This window comes from Hemiscyllium ocellatum, chromosome 5 (genome assembly GCF_020745735.1).
Source record: "Hemiscyllium ocellatum isolate sHemOce1 chromosome 5, sHemOce1.pat.X.cur, whole genome shotgun sequence".
In the NCBI taxonomy this organism is placed as follows: Eukaryota; Metazoa; Chordata; class Chondrichthyes; order Orectolobiformes; family Hemiscylliidae; genus Hemiscyllium; species Hemiscyllium ocellatum.
The window spans coordinates 67,444,038-67,462,162 of NC_083405.1; the positions used below are offsets into that span (position 1 = coordinate 67,444,038).

An 18,125-nucleotide genomic window follows, 5' to 3' on the forward strand; every position below is an offset into this window, starting at 1 on the left:
AAATGGACAAGAAAGTGGAATTGATCACCCATGATAATAAAGAATGATGAATTAAGCTTGGTGAGTTATATGGTCTACTCTTATTCCATTTTCTTATTCTCTTCAGTTCCAAAGGCCCAGTTCTATGTCAATGTGGTCACTCCTCATGTGTGATCCAAAATAATATTGGCAGCCTACTGCATTATCAGAGATACTATACCAAGCTGTCAGTCCTTTTGGATTTGATGTCAAAAGTCTCACAGTTTACACTTACACTTTCCTACAGGACTCATGCAGAATAAGATATGTGGCTGATAATACAACCCTTGCCCTCAGTGTTCTAGCGAAGGGCAAGTGATTCAAATTCTTGTGTTTTTCACACTTCCTTCATCACTGACATTACAAAATTTCTTATGCAGTTGATTGTAAACAAACAGGAGAGGTGTTTCTGTGACTTAGAATACCAATACTATGCTCCACAGTGTTGCTGCAACCAAAATGAAACCTTTAATCTTGAAGATGCAAGCAAATAAAAGTTGCACCAAATGCATAATCAACAGAACATTAATTACAAATGTAATGCATCAATCTAACAGTTTAATTTAAAAAACAAGTCCATATATATACAGTAGAGATTTCAATGGAGAGTATTACTTGAAGAACTTTTTTTTGGTTATTATTTCATTTAAAAGCTCAACAGAATTGTTCTTACCGGCCAACTCTGCATCTAATCCTGCTAAGGTTATATGTGCCTGATCTGTAATGGAGATCTTAGCTTCTTCATTCCAGTTAGGTCCAGAGCTTGTGTGAATTTCAAAATGAAGTTACACAGGGTAAGAATTAGAAACACAAATGGAACTTTATTAAGTGTATAATTTGCTCCATCAGAGCAGTCTGCTTTTTAATGGTTGCTGTTACGTATTCTGCCACTCATATGGCCAGTTGACAGACCGTTTGCCTTTTCTTAAAAATTCATCATTATAATTCCTTTCGGCCTTGCAACTATTTGTCATTTAATTTATCTTGGGGGTTAATGGCAGTCAATTTGCATGCGAAGGGAGCTCTATATCCAGTCAGAAGACTCCATGGGAAGCTCAAAGAAGCCAAGACTTATGGTCATATTATCTTACCTATCAACTCTTCTTCTTTCAAGCTGTGTATTTCTAGCATTGTCTGCTTTTATTTTATGAAAAAATGCTTATTCAAATACATTGTCCTAATTCTAAAATTTGCAAGTAAGTCTTGCTTGAATCCAGTCCCAGTTCTTTCATAGCCCTTCATTCTTTTAAGTCTAGTTGTGGAAATGTTTTGCCCGATAATGAGAAGGGCAGTGGACAGCACAGAAGATTACCTCAGAGTACAACAGGTATTTGATCAGATAAGCCATTGGGCCAATGAGTGACAGGTGGAGTTTACCCAATAAAAACTGGAGGTGTAATGGACAGAGAAGAAGGTTACCTCAGAGTACAATGGGATCTTGGTCAGATGGGCCAATGGGCCGAGGAGTGACAGATGGAGTTTAATTTAGATAAATGTGAGGTGCTGCAGTTTGGAAAGGCAAATCAGGGCAGAACTTATACACTTAGGGGTAAAGTTCTGGAAAGTGTTGCTGAAGAAAGAGACCATGGAGTGCAGATTCATAGTTCCTTGAAAGTGGAGTCACAGGTAAATAGGATAGTGAAGAAAGTGTTTGGTATGCTTTTCTTTATTGGTCGGAGCATCAAGTAAATGAGTTAGGAGGTCATGTTGCGGCTGTAAAAGACATTGGTTAGGGTACTTTTGGAATACGGTGTGCAGTTCTAGTCTCCTTCCTCTCGAAAAGATGTTGTGAAACTTGAAAGGATTCACAAAAGATTTAGAAGGATATTGCCAGAGTTGGAGGGTTTCAGCTATTGGGAGAGACTGAATAGGCTGGGAGTGTTTTTCCTGGAGAGTCGGAGGCTGAGGGGCGACCTTATAGACATTTAGAAAATCAAGAGAGACAAGAAAACAGTAAATATACAAGGTCTTTTCCTTGTGTTAGGGAGTCCAGAACAAGAGAGCATAGGTTTAGGATAAAAGGGGAAAAATTTAAAAGGGACCTAAACAACAACTGTTTCATGCAAAGGATGGTGCATGCATGGAATGAACTGCCAGGACAAGTGATGGATTAATACAATTACAATATTTAAAAGGTATCCGAATGGGTATATGAATAGGAAGAGTTCAGAGGGATATGGACCAAGTGCGAGAAATGGGACTAGATTAGTTAAGGATATCTGGTCAGCATGGTCGAGTTGGACTGAAAGGTCCGTTTCCATGCTGTACATCTCTATGACTCTATCTCATAAATAGCATTAAAACAGAATAACAAACTCTGTAAACGTGATAAGTGATTCCTACCAACTGTATCTAAAATAGTTACTGAACAAGTAACTCACACAGACTTGTAATTTAAACACACATTTCATAAAAGCTACTGAAATCTACAAATGAAAATTAAAAACAGCGACATTTAACTAGTGAAAATAACACAAAATCTCAGAGCTTATTAGCAACAGATATTACCACTGCAAAATTGCCTTTCATGCTTTAAATTCTTTGTGTAAAGAATTGACTGCAAAATATAAGCAAAATAATTGTGATTCTTCCTTGATGAAATGTCCAACTGCTGAAAAAGATGTATTTTGTCAAAATGTTTTGCTCTGCAGTCATCAGGAAAATTCACAACATATACCAATAAAAAGAGAATGGTCAGAATGCTGACTGGTTGGCGCATGGATTCTGATTGATAAAGGTGTTGTCATGGAGAACTTTATAGCTAATGATGTTTGACAGTTAACTCTGAAGCTTGATCTTAGACCATGCAGGTTGAATCTGGTTGCCTTGAGAAGTTGACTGGTCAAATGGCTGTCAGCTATTTCACTGATCAACGACAACCACAGTGCATGCACATGTTCTTTCTATCTGCAAAGAACAAGCCCCTGTGTATTAATAAATATAGCTTTCAATACACACAAGTTTGCCAGACAATGCATCCAACTGATGATCTTAAATTTTTTGTCAGTGGAATTTTTCACGCATTCCAGATTGTCAGTAAATGTCCAAATGTAGGATCACATTTTGCAAGCACAGGCTAATAGTCAGGACCTTGCTTTCTACAAACAAAGACATATGCTGTTTGATATGATCCATCAAATTTGAGGTCAAATGACCTACGTTCTTGATGTCATGCCAGCACTAAATTTCTTACACAATATCACTCAAATATTGCAACAAACAAGGTACTGACCATAATCATACACAAATCTAGACTAAGTCTGGCAGTTAACAGTCAATCATCATTAACTGCAGCATTCACCAAGGCAACACACCTCTATCAAAAAGAAACCATCATTCTTACCTCAAATCATATAAATGTTGATTTTCCCTATTACTGGTATATTTTTTAAATTGTCCTGATTAGAATATTTTAACCTTCATAGGATATGGGTGTTGTTGGTTAGGTCAACATTTATAGATCATCCCTAGTTAGAGTCATAGAGAAATATACCACGGAAACAGACCCTTCAGTCTGACTTGTCCACACCGACCAAACATTCCAATCTGACCTAATCCCATACGCCAGCATTTGGCTCATATCCCTCTAAATTCTTCCTGTTCATATACCCATCCAGATGTCTTTTAAATGTTGTAATTGTATTCACTCCCCTGGAAGCTCGTTCCATACACACATCACCTTTTGCATGAAAAAATTACCTCTCAGATCCTTTTTAAGTCTTTCCCCTCTCACCCTAAACCTATGCCCTCTAGTTTGAGTTTCCCACCCAAGGTGACCTTGGCCGTTCACCTTATTCATGCCCCTCATGATTTTTTATTCTTAAACTCTCCTGATTTGTGCCTTGTAAATGGTGGACAGGTTCTGGCGGAGCCAGGAGTATTACTTGCTGCAAGATTTCTAGCTTCTGACCTGCCTTTGCAACCATTATAAAACAAAAATCTTGGGAAAAAAAGTCTTTCTTCAACTTAAGTTTATAGAATTTCTTGGTTTCCATATATTTAAACAAACTTGGATTCATAGCATCTTTCATCACCACTAGATGTTTCAAGTACTTAATGGCTAATTAAGTGCTTTAAAAATATAGCTGTTGTGGTAATGTAGGAAACCAAAGAACTAAATAGCCAATTCCCACAAACAACATGACAATGGGCAGATAATGTGCTTGTGATGTTAACTAAAGGGTAAATATTGGCTAAGGTAGCAAGAATAATTATCCAATCTTTTTCAAAATAGTGCTATTAGATGTTCTCTATCCACCTGAGAGAACTGCTTTGGTTGATGTACTTCCTGAAGCACAGTATTGAGTTTCTGTGTCTGCCTTGAGTTTTGAGCTCAAGCCAGAAGTGAAACTTTCACCTATAACTTTGTGACTGAAAAATAAAAATGCTATCAACTGAGGACAGTAGACACTAGGTAGATATGTTTCAGGAGATGCATTTTATTTTTCAAATAAAAGACAAAGAAAAACCAAGTTAATTTACTGGAGCAAATTTACTGAAATTCTAATTCTAATTGTAAATACAATTAGAATTTGACAGGATATGTTTTGATATGGTGGGTTAGTTTTTCAAAATTGGGTCTGTTGCATTCATTTTGAAAAGGCCCCTTAGTTTATAGGGGCGGACATGCATTAATTCCTCTCTGACAATTTAAAATATTTACGAAGTAATAAGTATAAAATAAGTATTTAATTATCACATGTCCAAACAACAGATGCATTTGACTATTCAGTCTTTAAAAAGCACTTCCCTTGTTAATCTATAATTGCTTCAAATGCTGTATGATATTAATATTATACAAATATTACAAATAATAAATTACAATTGGTAAAATATTTGTGAGCCTAGGAATAGCTGTTGATGTATAACTGAGAATTTAACAAAGTGTAACAAAGAAATCCAATTAACATATAATTGTAATCATACATGAAATGGAAAGTTTTGCTCTCCTGGTTTTAGTCAGTGAAATCTAGATTTAATCGATTACTAAATAAAGCTATTAGGAAATATTGTTGCTTGACTTGCAGGCATTTATACTAGACCAATTTGTATTACAGTATGTATTAGAGTTGTAGTTATTGACATCAAAATTCATACCTGATATTGTAGTTTCCAGCAGAATTTGATTCTTCTTCAGAAGACCGATCACGACACCATGTTGAATATTCTTCTGTGGCACTTACCTTACTTGAGGCACTTGGGATCTCATTAGTGTCTATTTTGTTGCTCAAACTGAGGCTGCCAGTGAGAGAAACTGAGAAGGATACATCAAACTGAGTGTTTACAGTCCCAGAGTCATCAGCATTCAATAGTTCATCCTCTGATGTTGGAGTGTGTTCTGAGAAACTTTGGTGGCAACTGTCACTACTCCTTACTGATGCGGTTTCTTCCCTATCTTCAGGTTCTATTTCCGTATCATCACCAACTGCACTATCTTGTTCTGATCCCAGTTCCACTGATAGAGAATCCAGAACAGAAAATAAAGAAAACAAATCACATGATTAAAATAATTCAGTTAGAAAGTGCTATTTAATGTCCATATTTACTATAACTACTGAATTTACACTTCAATAGATTACTAATATGAATACAGGGTAAAAACACATAATGCAGCATCAGTTTATTGATGAAACAAAGACAACACAATTATGGCATCTTCTGAGTAAATTACTGGTGTTTAGAGATACTGTGCAAATTTGTTCCAGAATGTATTACATTTATTTTATTTTGCAATATTGCCAAAATAAAAATGAACATTTTGATATAAGATTACTTACAGTGTGGAAACTGGCCCTCTGACCCAACAAGTCGACACCGACCCACCGAAGCGCAACTCACCCAAACCCCACACTCTGCCCCTTCACCTAACATTATGGGCAATTTAGCATGACCAATCCATCTAACCTGGACATTTTTTGCACTGTGGGAGGAAACCGGAGCACCCGGAGGAAACCCACGCAGACACGGGGAGAATGTGCAAACTCCACACAGTAAGTTGCCTGAGGCAGGAATTGAACCCGGGTCTCTGACGCTATGAGGCAGCAGTGCTAACCACTGTGCCACCGTGCCGCCCATTAAAATAAATATCACATAGAAAGGTAAATTTTAAATCTTAAAAGACACTCAGTTATGGAAGGGCAAAGTTTTGCTTCACTTACTGCGTTGAAATAGGCAATAATTATTTAAGCAAGTTAATATGTGTGGTAATTTCATTATAATTTGCAGAGTGCAGAAAGTGGCTCAGTAATGCCAGAAACTGTTTTAGAATACAGAACATAGAACAATACAGCGCAGAACAGGCCCTTCAGCCCTCGATGTTGCGCCAACTTTTTAACTAATCTAAGCTAAGGTTTTATTTAGATTAGATTATTTACAGCATGGAAACAGGCCCTTCGGCCCAACAAGTCCACACCGACCCGCCGAAGTGCAACCCGCCCAGACCCATTCCCCTACATTTACCCCATTCACCTAACACTACGGACAATTTAGCATGGCCAATTCACCTAACTTGCACATTTTTGGATTCTGGGAGGAAACCGGAGCACCCAGAGGAAACCACGCAGATACGGAGAGCATGTACAAACTCCACACAGAGATTCGCCTGAGGCGGGAAATAAACCCGGGTCTCTAGTGCTGTGAGGCAGCAGTGCTAACTGCTGTGCCATCGTGCCGCCCACCAGTTTTATACTTTAAAATTTAGTTAGGAGAAATAATTTACCAAAATATCCATTGTTTTGTCCCTATGTTATCAGTGCAAGTGTTTTGGTGCATTTTCTTTTAACTGATTAACAACAATCAAAACAACTTGCTAACAAATGCTAACATGTCCTTGAATGGATATTAGCTGGTGATTAAAGAAGAGCAGGAGAATAAAGTTGTTGAATATTTAGCAAAACCTTGCTTAATGTGGGATCATAGATAATATAATAGTACAAATTATTTAGTAATTGAACACAGAAGTTTGTTGCTGTTTTATAAGAAATCATTTAAATGTATTCATCAATGAAGTGCAGCTGCCTACTTAGTGAAGCTGATCAACGAAAGTGGATAACATGAATACTTTTATATACCCAAATGTTTGAGACCAATAACTCAGACAAAAGGTCAAGGATTGAATTTATTAAGTAATATTTTCAAATTTAAATGTGTGCGAGTTTTGGGCCCACACAGAATCTCATATATGGACTGTCTATCTTGGTGAGTCCACAGATTGGTCAGTTGCCCAAGCCTGACATTATTATATAGCTGGACCTGACTATAGCATGGATGGTTGTGCCATGGCCAGGTCCAGTCTGGTGCAGTCAGACAGGTTGAGCTGTTTAGTTCTGAACCTTCTGATATAGCAAAAATGAGATCAGCAGATTGTTTAGTCATACCTCCTTGGTTCAGTTGTGTCTTTTTGCGAATGCTGTGATTTGGATTGTCCACGAAGGCGATGTTAGCATTTCAAGCAACTCTCAGCAGCTGATAAACACAAGGGAATTTCTTACCTGTCGACTTTATATGTTGAGTGTGTGAAAGGATCTGGAGTTAATGGGCAGGGGATCAGGGAAGCCAATGGGACAGAGCATTGAAAGTCTAAAGTTGACTCATTTGTGTCTGGTGTATGGAAACATACATAAAGTTTAAGCCAAAAATTATGGATCAACAGTTACATGAGGTTAACTTATACACGTGTATAAAAACTAACAAAGCAGAAATATAGACGTTTTCAATAATGAGACAAAAATAGAAATTGCTGGCTAAGCTCAGGAGGTTTGGCAGTATCTGTGGAGAGAAATCATAATTAATGTTTCAGGTCAAGTTCTGAGGAAGGGTCATTCGACCCAAAACATTTCTCTCCACAGATGCTGCCAGACCCGCTGAACTTATCCAGCAATTTCTACTTTTGTTTCTGATTCACAGATCCACAGTTCTTTCAGTTTTTACTTTTTCAATGATGTTGTATTAGAAATATCTGAGGAGAACTTGAACACGCTCAGAATCTAAATGCTCCAAGTTGCTTAATCTTTAGAAAGGATAAGGACATTTGGAAATGCACCAATATTGATAGGAGATAGAATGCAAAATTGCAAAGCCCCTGAAATTAAGATATGGGGATCATGATGCTTGACAGAGCTTTATCTGTTTCATGAAGCTGACAGTAAGCAAATATTGAAAAGTGTGGTGCTGGAAAAGCGCAGCACGCCAGGCAGCATCCAAGGAGCAGGAGAATCGACGTTTTCGGGCATACACCCTTCTTCAGGAATGAGGGTGTGCCAAGCGGGCTGAGGTTAAAAAGTAGAGAGGGGGGAATTTGGGGGAGGAGCGCTGGGAATATGATAGGTGGAAGGAGGTGAGGGTAATAGGCTGGAGAGGGGGTGGGGGCAGAGAAGTCGGGAAGAAGATTGCAGGTCAAGAGGGCGGTGCTGAATCCGGGGGCTGGGACTGAGATAAGGTGGAGGGAAGGAAAATGAGGAAGCTGGAGAAATCTACATTCATCCCGTGAGGTTGGAGGGTTACTAGACGGAAGATGAGGCGCTCTTCCTCCAGGCGTCGTGTGGCCAGGGTCAGGCGATGGAGGAGGCCAAGGACTTGCATGTCCTTGGTGGAGTGGGAGGGGGAGTTAAAGTGTTCAGCCACAGGATGGTTGGGTTGGTTGGTGCGGGTGTCCCAGAGGTGTTCCCTGAAACATTCCGCAAGTAGGCGGCCTGTCTCCCTAATGTAGAGGAGACCACATCGGGTGCAGCGGATACAGTAAATGATGTGTGTGGAGGTGCAGGTGAATTTGCAATGGATATGGAAGGGTCCATTGGGGCCTTGGAGGGAGGTGAGGGGGGAGGTGTGGGTGGAAGTTTTGCACTACTTGCAGTTGCAGGTGCTGGGAGTGGAGGTTGGGTTGGTGGGGGTGTGGACTTGACCAGGGAATCGCGGAGGGAGTGGTCTCTCCGGAACGCTGATGGGGTGGGGAGGGAAATATATCCCTAGTGGTGGGGTCTGTTTGGAGGTGGCTGAAATGATGGAGGATAATACGATGTATCCGGAAGTTGGTGGGGTGGTAAGTGAGGAGTAATGGGGTTCTGTCCTGGTGGCGATTGGAGGGGCGGGGTTCAAGGGCGGAGGTGCGGGAAGTGGACGAGATGCAGTGGAGAGCATCGGTGACCACATCGGAGGGGAAATTGCGGTCTTTGAAGAAGGAAGCCATTTAGGCTGTTCGGTAGTGGAATTGGTCCTCCTGGGTGCAGTTGCGGCAGAGGCGAAGGAATTGGGAATATGGGATGGCGTTTTTACAGGGGGCAATGTTGCTGTGTTTGCTAATTATAATAGTTATGATGTATGCTGCATTGAATGCATTGTTGAATGACCGTACACTTTAGAAGGGAATCCAAGATGTATTGCGTTCTGGCTGTCCAAGGGCAAGAACTGGTGAGGAAAGACTGAAGACTGGAAAGAACCTACAAAAATCATGCACAAACTTCAGAACATCTTTCACATTTCTTAAAAGTTGTGCAGAAAGCCTTGATGTAGGGCACAAAGGAGGGAGGTCCCTTTTTCTAAGGGGAGCAGAAGGCTCTCCAGTCACATACCGAGAAAGCAGTGGGAGTATATATCTGTTGTGGTCGGTGCCAACAGTCTAGGATCTGGATATAATGCACGAAAAATTTTAATGACCCCACATAAGTAATCAATGTCAGTGGATACATCTTCATATGTCATACACCCGCCAACTGCACAATTGGCGTCACACATCATTCCATTGGCGAAGTGAATAGTTTCAAACACAAGGAACACATCAGAGAAATAGTCAGAAATTCTATTTCAGGAACGGCAGGTAATGGCAAAACCATAAGTATATTGTTTAAGCCAGATGAAAGAAATAATAAGCAGGTGTATAAAGCATAATGCTGAGGGACAGGTTAGAATGTATGGCCTGAATAAAAGTTCTATATATAAATGGAGTGTAATGAACAAGTTAAGTGAGTTGCAGGAAAAAAATCAAATTGCAAGTTGTGATATCGCAGCCATTACTGAGTAATTGTGATATCGCAGCCTTACTGATTTGAAAGAAAATTACATCAATGGATTGGGAACTGAACACACCAGCTTATAAACTTTACAGAAAAGAGAAGGGGTAGAGTAGCCTTACTGATTTGAAACAAAATTACATCAATGATGAGAAAGGACATAATGAAGGCAAAGATTCCAAACAAGACCTTGTGGGTGGAACTGAGGTACTGTAAAGGGTATAAACTGTAACACCTGGTAGCAGCTCTGAAGTGTTAGATAGTATAAATTAGGCAATGTGAACCAAAGGCAGACTAGTACTAGTGGGAGATTATAACTTTAACACAGTTTGGGAGGGGCAGATGTGCACCTGTCAAAAAGATAGTGAATTTCTAGACTGTCTAGGATGATTTCCCAGAGCAATATGTCCTAGGTGAAACAAGGTGGCAAGCAATACTGGATTTAGTATTGAGGAATGAACCACATGGAATGCGTAACCCAAAAAAGTGTGAACTTTTATCAAAAAGTGATCATACATGATCAGTTCAATGTGGTGATGAGTTCAATGTAGCGGTTTGAAGCAAAAAGCACAAATCAGCTGTTAGAATTTTAGATTTAGCCATGACAAACTTTAATGAGCCAAGATAGAAACCACCCACAATAAACTGGAAAAAATCTGCTAATGGGTAAAATAACTGAAGAACAATGGAAAATGTTTAAAGAAATATTTGACACAATAAAGCACCAGTAAATTGCCAAGAGAGAAAAAAGCCATGCACAACTGAAGAAATAAAACTAAAAGTAAGGGTTTACAAAAATGCAAAAAGTAGCTGAGATCCTGTTAAGTAGGAAAGATACAAAGACCAGCAAACCAGTTTATGTGAGCTACTAACAGGGATTATAAAAGGAAAATTGTCAAGGTCATCATAAGGAGAAATTTTATAGTTGCATAAAGGGCAAGTGAGTGGTCAGGAACAACTGAAACAGAGGATATTGTCAGAGATTGTGGGGAATGTTGAATAGCATTACATGAGCTTTCATGGTTATTTTTTGCATCAATTTAAAGGTCTGTCCACCTGAACCTCCAAACATCCTTGGACATAATAGCAGAAATGTTGAATAATTATTTTGCCTCAGTATTTATATTAGGAAAGGAGAACAGCTTGCTGGATGTCCCAAGGAAATTAACAGTGGATTGGGGAAAAGGAATGACTAAAACTAATGTAAATGAAACATTGATAATGAGAGAATGAATGAACTAGAATGACAAATCTTCAAGTGGTTTCCATCTGAGGGTGTTAGAGGAAATAGTGGAGCACACTGTAGATGCCCTAATGATTATCTTTCAGAGTTCCCTTGGTACAGGAGTCATCCCTCTAGGTTAGAAAATTGCACATGTCACTCTGCTCTTTAAGAAGGGTGAAAAAGGAAAACCAGGGAACACAGTCAAGTTAGCCTGGAATTTGTGTTGGGGAAATTGTTGGAGTCTATAATCAAGGATGGGTTTCTCCAAAATTTTAAGCTAATCAGTGACAGCCAACATAGATTCATAACAGGCGGGCATGCCTGACAAGTCGCACTGAATTTCTTGAAGAGGTGACTGAAATAGCAGACAGGGGAATGTGCATGGATGTTGACTATACAAACTTCTAGAAGGTATTTGATATATTTGACATAAGAAGCTGTCAACTAAGGGAGAAACCCATGGAACTGAGGGCAAATTACTGACATGGCTTGGAAATTGAGTGACTAGCTGGCGACAGAAATTAGGGATAATGGATAGGTATTCAAATTGCCTGAATGTAACCAGTGGTGTCCCACAATAATCTGGATGAGGCCATAAATTATTCACATTATTTATTAATGAGTGAGATAATGACATAGAAAATCTTACATCCAGATGTTTGATAACATAAAGTTACGCAGTGTGAAGACAATGCAGATGATAACATACAATTACGAAGAAATATTGATAAACTAAGTGAATAGGCAAAACTATGGTAGATGGAGTTCAATGTCGTCACATGTGAGGTTATCCACTATGATCCAAAAAAGGATAGATTGGGATACTTTCTGAATGCTATTAAACTAAATACAGAGACTGTCCAGGGATATTTGCAGGTTCAGGGACATAGACCTTTAAATTGGTGCACAAAATAATCATGAAAGCTCATGTAATGCTGGTTTATATATTTGAACTACTGGAAATGATGCAGAAGTTATGCTGGAGTTATACAAAACCCTGGTTAGAGTTGAGAGTGTTTTGCTGGAAAAGGACAGCAGGTCAGGCAGTATCTGAGAAGCAGGAAAATCGATGTTTCGCGCTGGAGCCCTTCATCAGGAATTGTACTTTTCCAACAATACACTCTCAACTCTGATCTCCAGCATCTGCAGACCTCACTGTCTCCTAGTTGATTAAACCCTGGTGAGACCTTACTTTGAATACTGTGAGCAGATCTTGGCTCCACACTAAATGGAAGGATATACTGGCATTGGAGGGAGTACAATATACGTTAACAAGAATAATACCTGGACTTTAAAGGTTGAGTTCTGCAGAGAGATTATACAAATTGGACCTGTTTTCTCTAGAATTTAGAAAGTTAAGGGATGATCTGATCGAAGACATCAAGACATTATCAGGAAAAGACAGGGTGGTGAAATATAAATGATTCCTGTGGGTTGAAGATTCTAGAACTGCAGCGTGGTCTAAAAATTAGGTCCAGTCTGTTCAGGAGAGATGTCAGGGTGTACTTTGACATAGAAAGAGTGATACAGGCTTGAAACTCTCTTCCACAAACAGCAGTTGATGTTAGATCAGTTGTTAATTTTAAATCGGAGATAAGATAAAATCTTGTTAAGCAAAGGTATTGAGGGACAAGGGGTAATAAATACAATAACAGGCTCAAGAGGCTGAATAGCTTATGGTGATCCAATGTTCATTCACAATACTTCCTTCAGTTGTTTGTATGCAATAGATGTTAATCATGACTGAACCTGAGATCACAGTCTCATCTCAAACTCACACAAGTCACATTGCTATAAGCTGCACACCAACGTAATGCACTATCAAGTATTCAAATTAGGCAGGGTACATCTATTAAGCACACTGTATCACAGTAACGCTTCTCTGTATCTTGCAGAACAGGATAACATAATAAACTATATCTGGTGCTAATTGGCAGTGATAGGCAAAGCTGTATGCGCTCATTGTCATGGAGGTGACAATGTTGGCAGTTGTTACAGCTGCGATTATTGAGGCAGTATTGAGTGACATGCCTGAAATCATCAAAGATGACATTTCTGCATAATCCACCATTTTACAATCTACTTAACATTACATCACAATAATACATACACTTTGCTTTCCCATCCTTGCCTGACTCCAATCCTGACTTTATGCTTTCAGATAATAAGGAAGAGCTGGTTAGTGAGCAAGTGGTGCAGAAGGTTCTGGCTTTAGATGCACAACAGACTGATGAGTGAAAAAAAATCATCATTTGATCTCACTCAACACTACCACCTCAGATACTGGCACAGCAAATAATTCCAGGGTAACAAAAAGTACATGGTGGGTCACCGGGGAAGGAGGAAGGATCAGACATTGGTCAGCTCCCTACAGATATGCTACTGGAGCAGCACTAGCTTCATAAACCAGAAAACTATTGATCTCTTTCAGGATTATAGCATTCGTCCTTCCACCACTGCCCCTCTTGCTATTTGCTGTCAGTCAACCAACATTCGAGACAGCTGCGTCCATGCTGAAGTGTGTAAAAGATACTGAGAAGAATTCAAGAGGACATTGATCGACTGATGAAAAGTGCAGACAGGTGATAGGTGAAATTTTTGTGAGAAAATGTAAAGTGATACGTTTGGTTTGAAAGTTAGAAAGCACCGATTTCTGGGATGGCAAAAGACTGCTATGATTGAAACTAAACTCAAATCTCTGAACCATTAATCTCAGTCTTTGGTTTTTGAATTCAGTAATACTGTTACAATGCTATTGATTCCCTGGTTTAAGCTGAACTTAAGTCAGTAAACAATCCCTTAATACTTGCCACAGCACTCATTGTAGACTTTTGTAACACGAACTAATGAGAGAAAACCACAAAGAGAATCATAGCAGGAATCAGAAAAAAAAACTCACAGCAACTAACCTGCAAGTTTTTAATATTCTGTTTAACTATCGTTGATGTGCGACCTCATTCTTACTACGGGAACTGTGTGACATTCTGACAGAATGTCAGCTTGAGTGCTGAGCCGCAAAATTACAAAACTAGCAACAAATCAGAAACAATAATAGAAAAACTCAGCAGGTCTGGCAGTATCTGTGAAGAGAAATCAAAGGTAATGTTTCTAGTACGGTGACCCTTCCTCGGTTCTGAGGAAGAATCACTGGACCCGAAGCATAAACTTTGATTTCTCTCCACAGATGCTGCTAGACATTATATGCTTTTCTAGCATCTTCTGTTATTGTTTCTGATTTACAGAATCCACAGTTCTTTCATTTTTTTTATTTAGCATCAAATCAACACTGCACACTGAATGATGTCATGATTGTTTCACTCTATATAGTTTTTGAGTTGCTCTGGGAATTGAGCTGCCATATCAGGGAAGCATGTCTTGAGGCAGGGAGGAAGCAATTCCACTGCTCTTAACCCAAAAGCAGTTTCTCCCCAAAGCTATTTTTCACCGCCCTGCAGCTGCTGGATTTCCCATAGTCTGGGTTACACATGTAAAATGGAATAAGTATGAGGCACCCAGTCTCATAATAATATATTCCTAAGAGGCACATTTCCCAGGAGTGGATTGGCAATCCATCCCGTGTCCTGTCACTCAAAATCAGAAGTGGATATATTACTGTCAGACTGGAGTGAGTTTTAACATTTTAAATTTTTTACATTGGACTCAACCTCAGCCCGTGTTACTTAAATACAAAATTTCTGCAGCTGGGAAAATTAACCACTTTAAGTAGTACTAAATGTTTCCAGAACTATCTGGAAATTACCATTACCCCAACAACTTCTCATTGCTGTCCTTTCAGCTCCTCCTTTCCTACAAACTAGAGCCTCAAACATTGTTTACCAATGAAATAGCAATAGGCTTGTACTTCTAAAATGTACTTACTTCTGGATTAATTTTCCTGCAATGCAATTTCCTCTATACTGGGGACAGAAATTCAGACTGGGTGGTCACTTTGCTGGACACTTCAGTTCACAAGTATAACTGTCAGTTTCTAGTCACTAACCACTTTAATTCCTTATTCCATTCCCAATCTAAACTCCGTGTTCACGGCATCCTTTACTTTTCAAAGGAAACTCAATGTAGCTTAAGGGATAGCATTTCATTTCGGCACTTCACAGGCCTCCAAATTCAGTAGACAGTTTGGCATTATCAGAATGTAATCTCTGTCCCTATGTCTTATAGTTTTTCTTTAGCATGGAAATTGATGACAATAATTCTGCAATCCTCATTTACATCTCCTTTCAATTCAACTATTGTTTTTTTACTTGTCCCTTTCACCTTTACTTTTGTCTTGCGCCTTTCTTACTTAATCAATCCAGCCTTGACTCCGTCATAAACTTTTCCTTTTGCTTTTCCACTCTTCTCCCATTTCCTCCCTCGAGACTTGCTTAAAATATCTGCAACATATGACGGTTGCGATGAAGATCAAACCATAGCTAATTTGCTCATATAGTTTTTAAAATGAAATTTGACATCCAGTCTAACCTACCTGTGAGATCCAAAACAATTTTGTTGACTCAACTGCGCACTGAAATGGTCTAGCAAATCACTCAGTTTAAGGGTCATTTAACAATGCTGGCCTTTCCAGTGATGCAATATCTCAGGAAAGAATTTTTTAAAATCCATAACCCCAAAAATGGGCAGAAATATAGCATGTAAAGCTGAATAATGATTCAGTGGTGCAATGTGCTTATGCAAGGACTAATACATAGTGAGAATATATTACAAATGAAAAGTGAAAATGAACCAAAAAACTCTGATGTCCACTTCCGCAAATCCTTAAAGTAGTGCAACAAGTTAATAAAACAGTTATTGTTGCATTTTTCAGTGTCAATCACTATCAATCTTGTGGTTGGTGTAGTTTGCTACCATCATGCTCTTAACTGAATCTAAGATGCTGATTAGTTTAGAATGGTAGATGAAAACTATGAGAGTCCTATTGAAAAGAGGCTCTTGTCGAAAACAGGATGTGGTTTATAGATAGGTCAAGAAAAAGAAGGGAGCATATGTCAGCTGTAGGCAGCAGGGATTGAGTGAATCCCGAGAAAAGTACATGGGCAGTAGGAGCACATAAGAGGGAAATCAGGAGGACAAAAAGAGGACATGAGATAGTTTTGCAAATAGGTTTAAGGACAATTAAAGGAGTTTCTACCAATACATTAAGAATAAAAGAGTAACTAGGAAAAGAATAGGGCCCCCTAATGATCAGCAAGGCTGCCTATGTGTGGAACCACAGGAGATGGGTGAGATACTAAACAAGAATTTTGTATCAATGTTTACTGTTGGGAAATGTATGGAAGTTAGGGGAAATAAATAGCGATACTGTAAAAAGTATCTGTATTACAGAGGAGGAGGGCGAGAGATCATAAAATACACAATGGTGGATAAATCACTGGGATCGGATCAGGTGTACCCCAGAACTTTGTGGGAAGCTATGGAAGTGATTACTGGGCCTCTGCTGAGATACTTGTATCATCGATAGTCATAAGTGAGGTGCTAGTAGACTGGAGGTTGGCTAACAGGGTACCATTATTTCAGAAAGTTAGTAAGGAAAAGCCGGGGAACTCTGGACAGGTGAGCCTGACTAGGCAAACGTGAGGACTGAAGATGCTGGAAACCAGAGTTTAGATCAGAGTGGTGCTGGAAAAGCAGAGCAGGTCAGGCAGCATCCGAGGTGCAGGAAAATCGATGTTTCGGGCAAAAGCCCTTCATCAGGGCATCAGTGATAAGCAAGTTGTTGGAGGGGATTCAGAGGGACAGGATTTTCATGTACAGGTAGTTCTCCTATAACACTGTAGTTACATTCCAGCAAAACCTTGCTTAATGGAAAATTGCTTAATAGGAATAATGGGGCCTATGGAAAAAGTGAGGTTGGGACAAACCAGTATAAAATTTCACTCACAATCGCTCAAAACTCACTCAAAAGTCTAACACAAAGTATAGCACAGCCTGAATGAAGGTTGAAATCATAATTGTTAACAAAACTAAATTCAACACAGTACCTTTAAAAATTTAAGAAAGCTGCTCTCTGTATAGTATCTTTCACAGAAAACTGCTCTATCAGCAGCTGACAACAGTGTATGCGCAGAATGGCGCAAAGACCAGAGCTGGAATACATGTGTGGACACCGGTGCATGCATAGCACCGCGTGGAGATTTTGGCACACACATTGGCGCATGCACAGAATGAAGCATGCGAACCAATCCTCACTGGAATCGTACTATTGCCAGTAGAGGTAAGCGTTCTCCAAAATACTGTTCTCTAATTCTTCAGCAACATTGCACTGCTGAAATGTGCCTTATTCCAGAACTACCAATACTTGGAAAGACAAAGACTGCTTAGGGATAGACGACATGGCTTTGTGTGTGGGAAATCATGTCTCACTGACTTAATTGTGTTTTTTGAAGAAGTGATGAAGAGGATTGATGAAGGCAGTGCAGTGGATGATGTCTATATTGACTTTGTAAGACATTTGACAAGAAGCCGCATGGTAGACTGGTTAACAAGGTTAGATCACATGAAGTACAGAGAAAACGAGCCAGTTGGGTACAAAATTGACCAGAAGTTAGGAGACAAAGGGTGGCGGTGTAGGTTTGCTTTTCGGACTGGAGGCCTGTGACCAGTGACGTGCCACAGGGATCAGTGCTGGGTGCACTGTTTCTCGTCATTTATGTAAGTGATTTGGATGTGAACATAGAAGGTATGGTTAGTAAGTTTGTAGATGGCACCAAAACTGGTGGTGCAATGGACAGTGAAGAAGGTTGCCTCAGAGTACAATGGAACTTGATCAGATGGGCTGATAGGCTGAGGAGTGACAGATGGAGTTTAATATAGATAAATGTGAGGTGCTACATTTTGGTACAGCAAATCAAAACAGTTCT

The 18,125-nt window shown here is 39.4% G+C and overlaps 1 protein-coding gene across 7 annotated transcripts in view; it reads right to left on the bottom strand.

Moving 5' to 3' along the window:
* The window catches only part of cobl (cordon-bleu WH2 repeat protein), a 352,002-nt gene that overhangs the window by 44,506 nt on the left and 289,371 nt on the right, over positions 1-18,125 (bottom strand). For all 7 annotated transcript variants that reach the window (XR_009644700.1, XM_060824844.1, XM_060824845.1 and 4 more), the window contains 2 exons: positions 5,116-5,473; positions 692-780 (listed from right to left, as the gene is read on the bottom strand). Coding sequence is in view for 6 of the 7 variants with exons in the window: in XM_060824844.1 (XP_060680827.1) it covers positions 692-780; positions 5,116-5,473 (447 nt within the window). In the remaining variant the exon portion in view is untranslated. The remainder of the gene's footprint in view (positions 1-691; positions 781-5,115; positions 5,474-18,125) is intronic.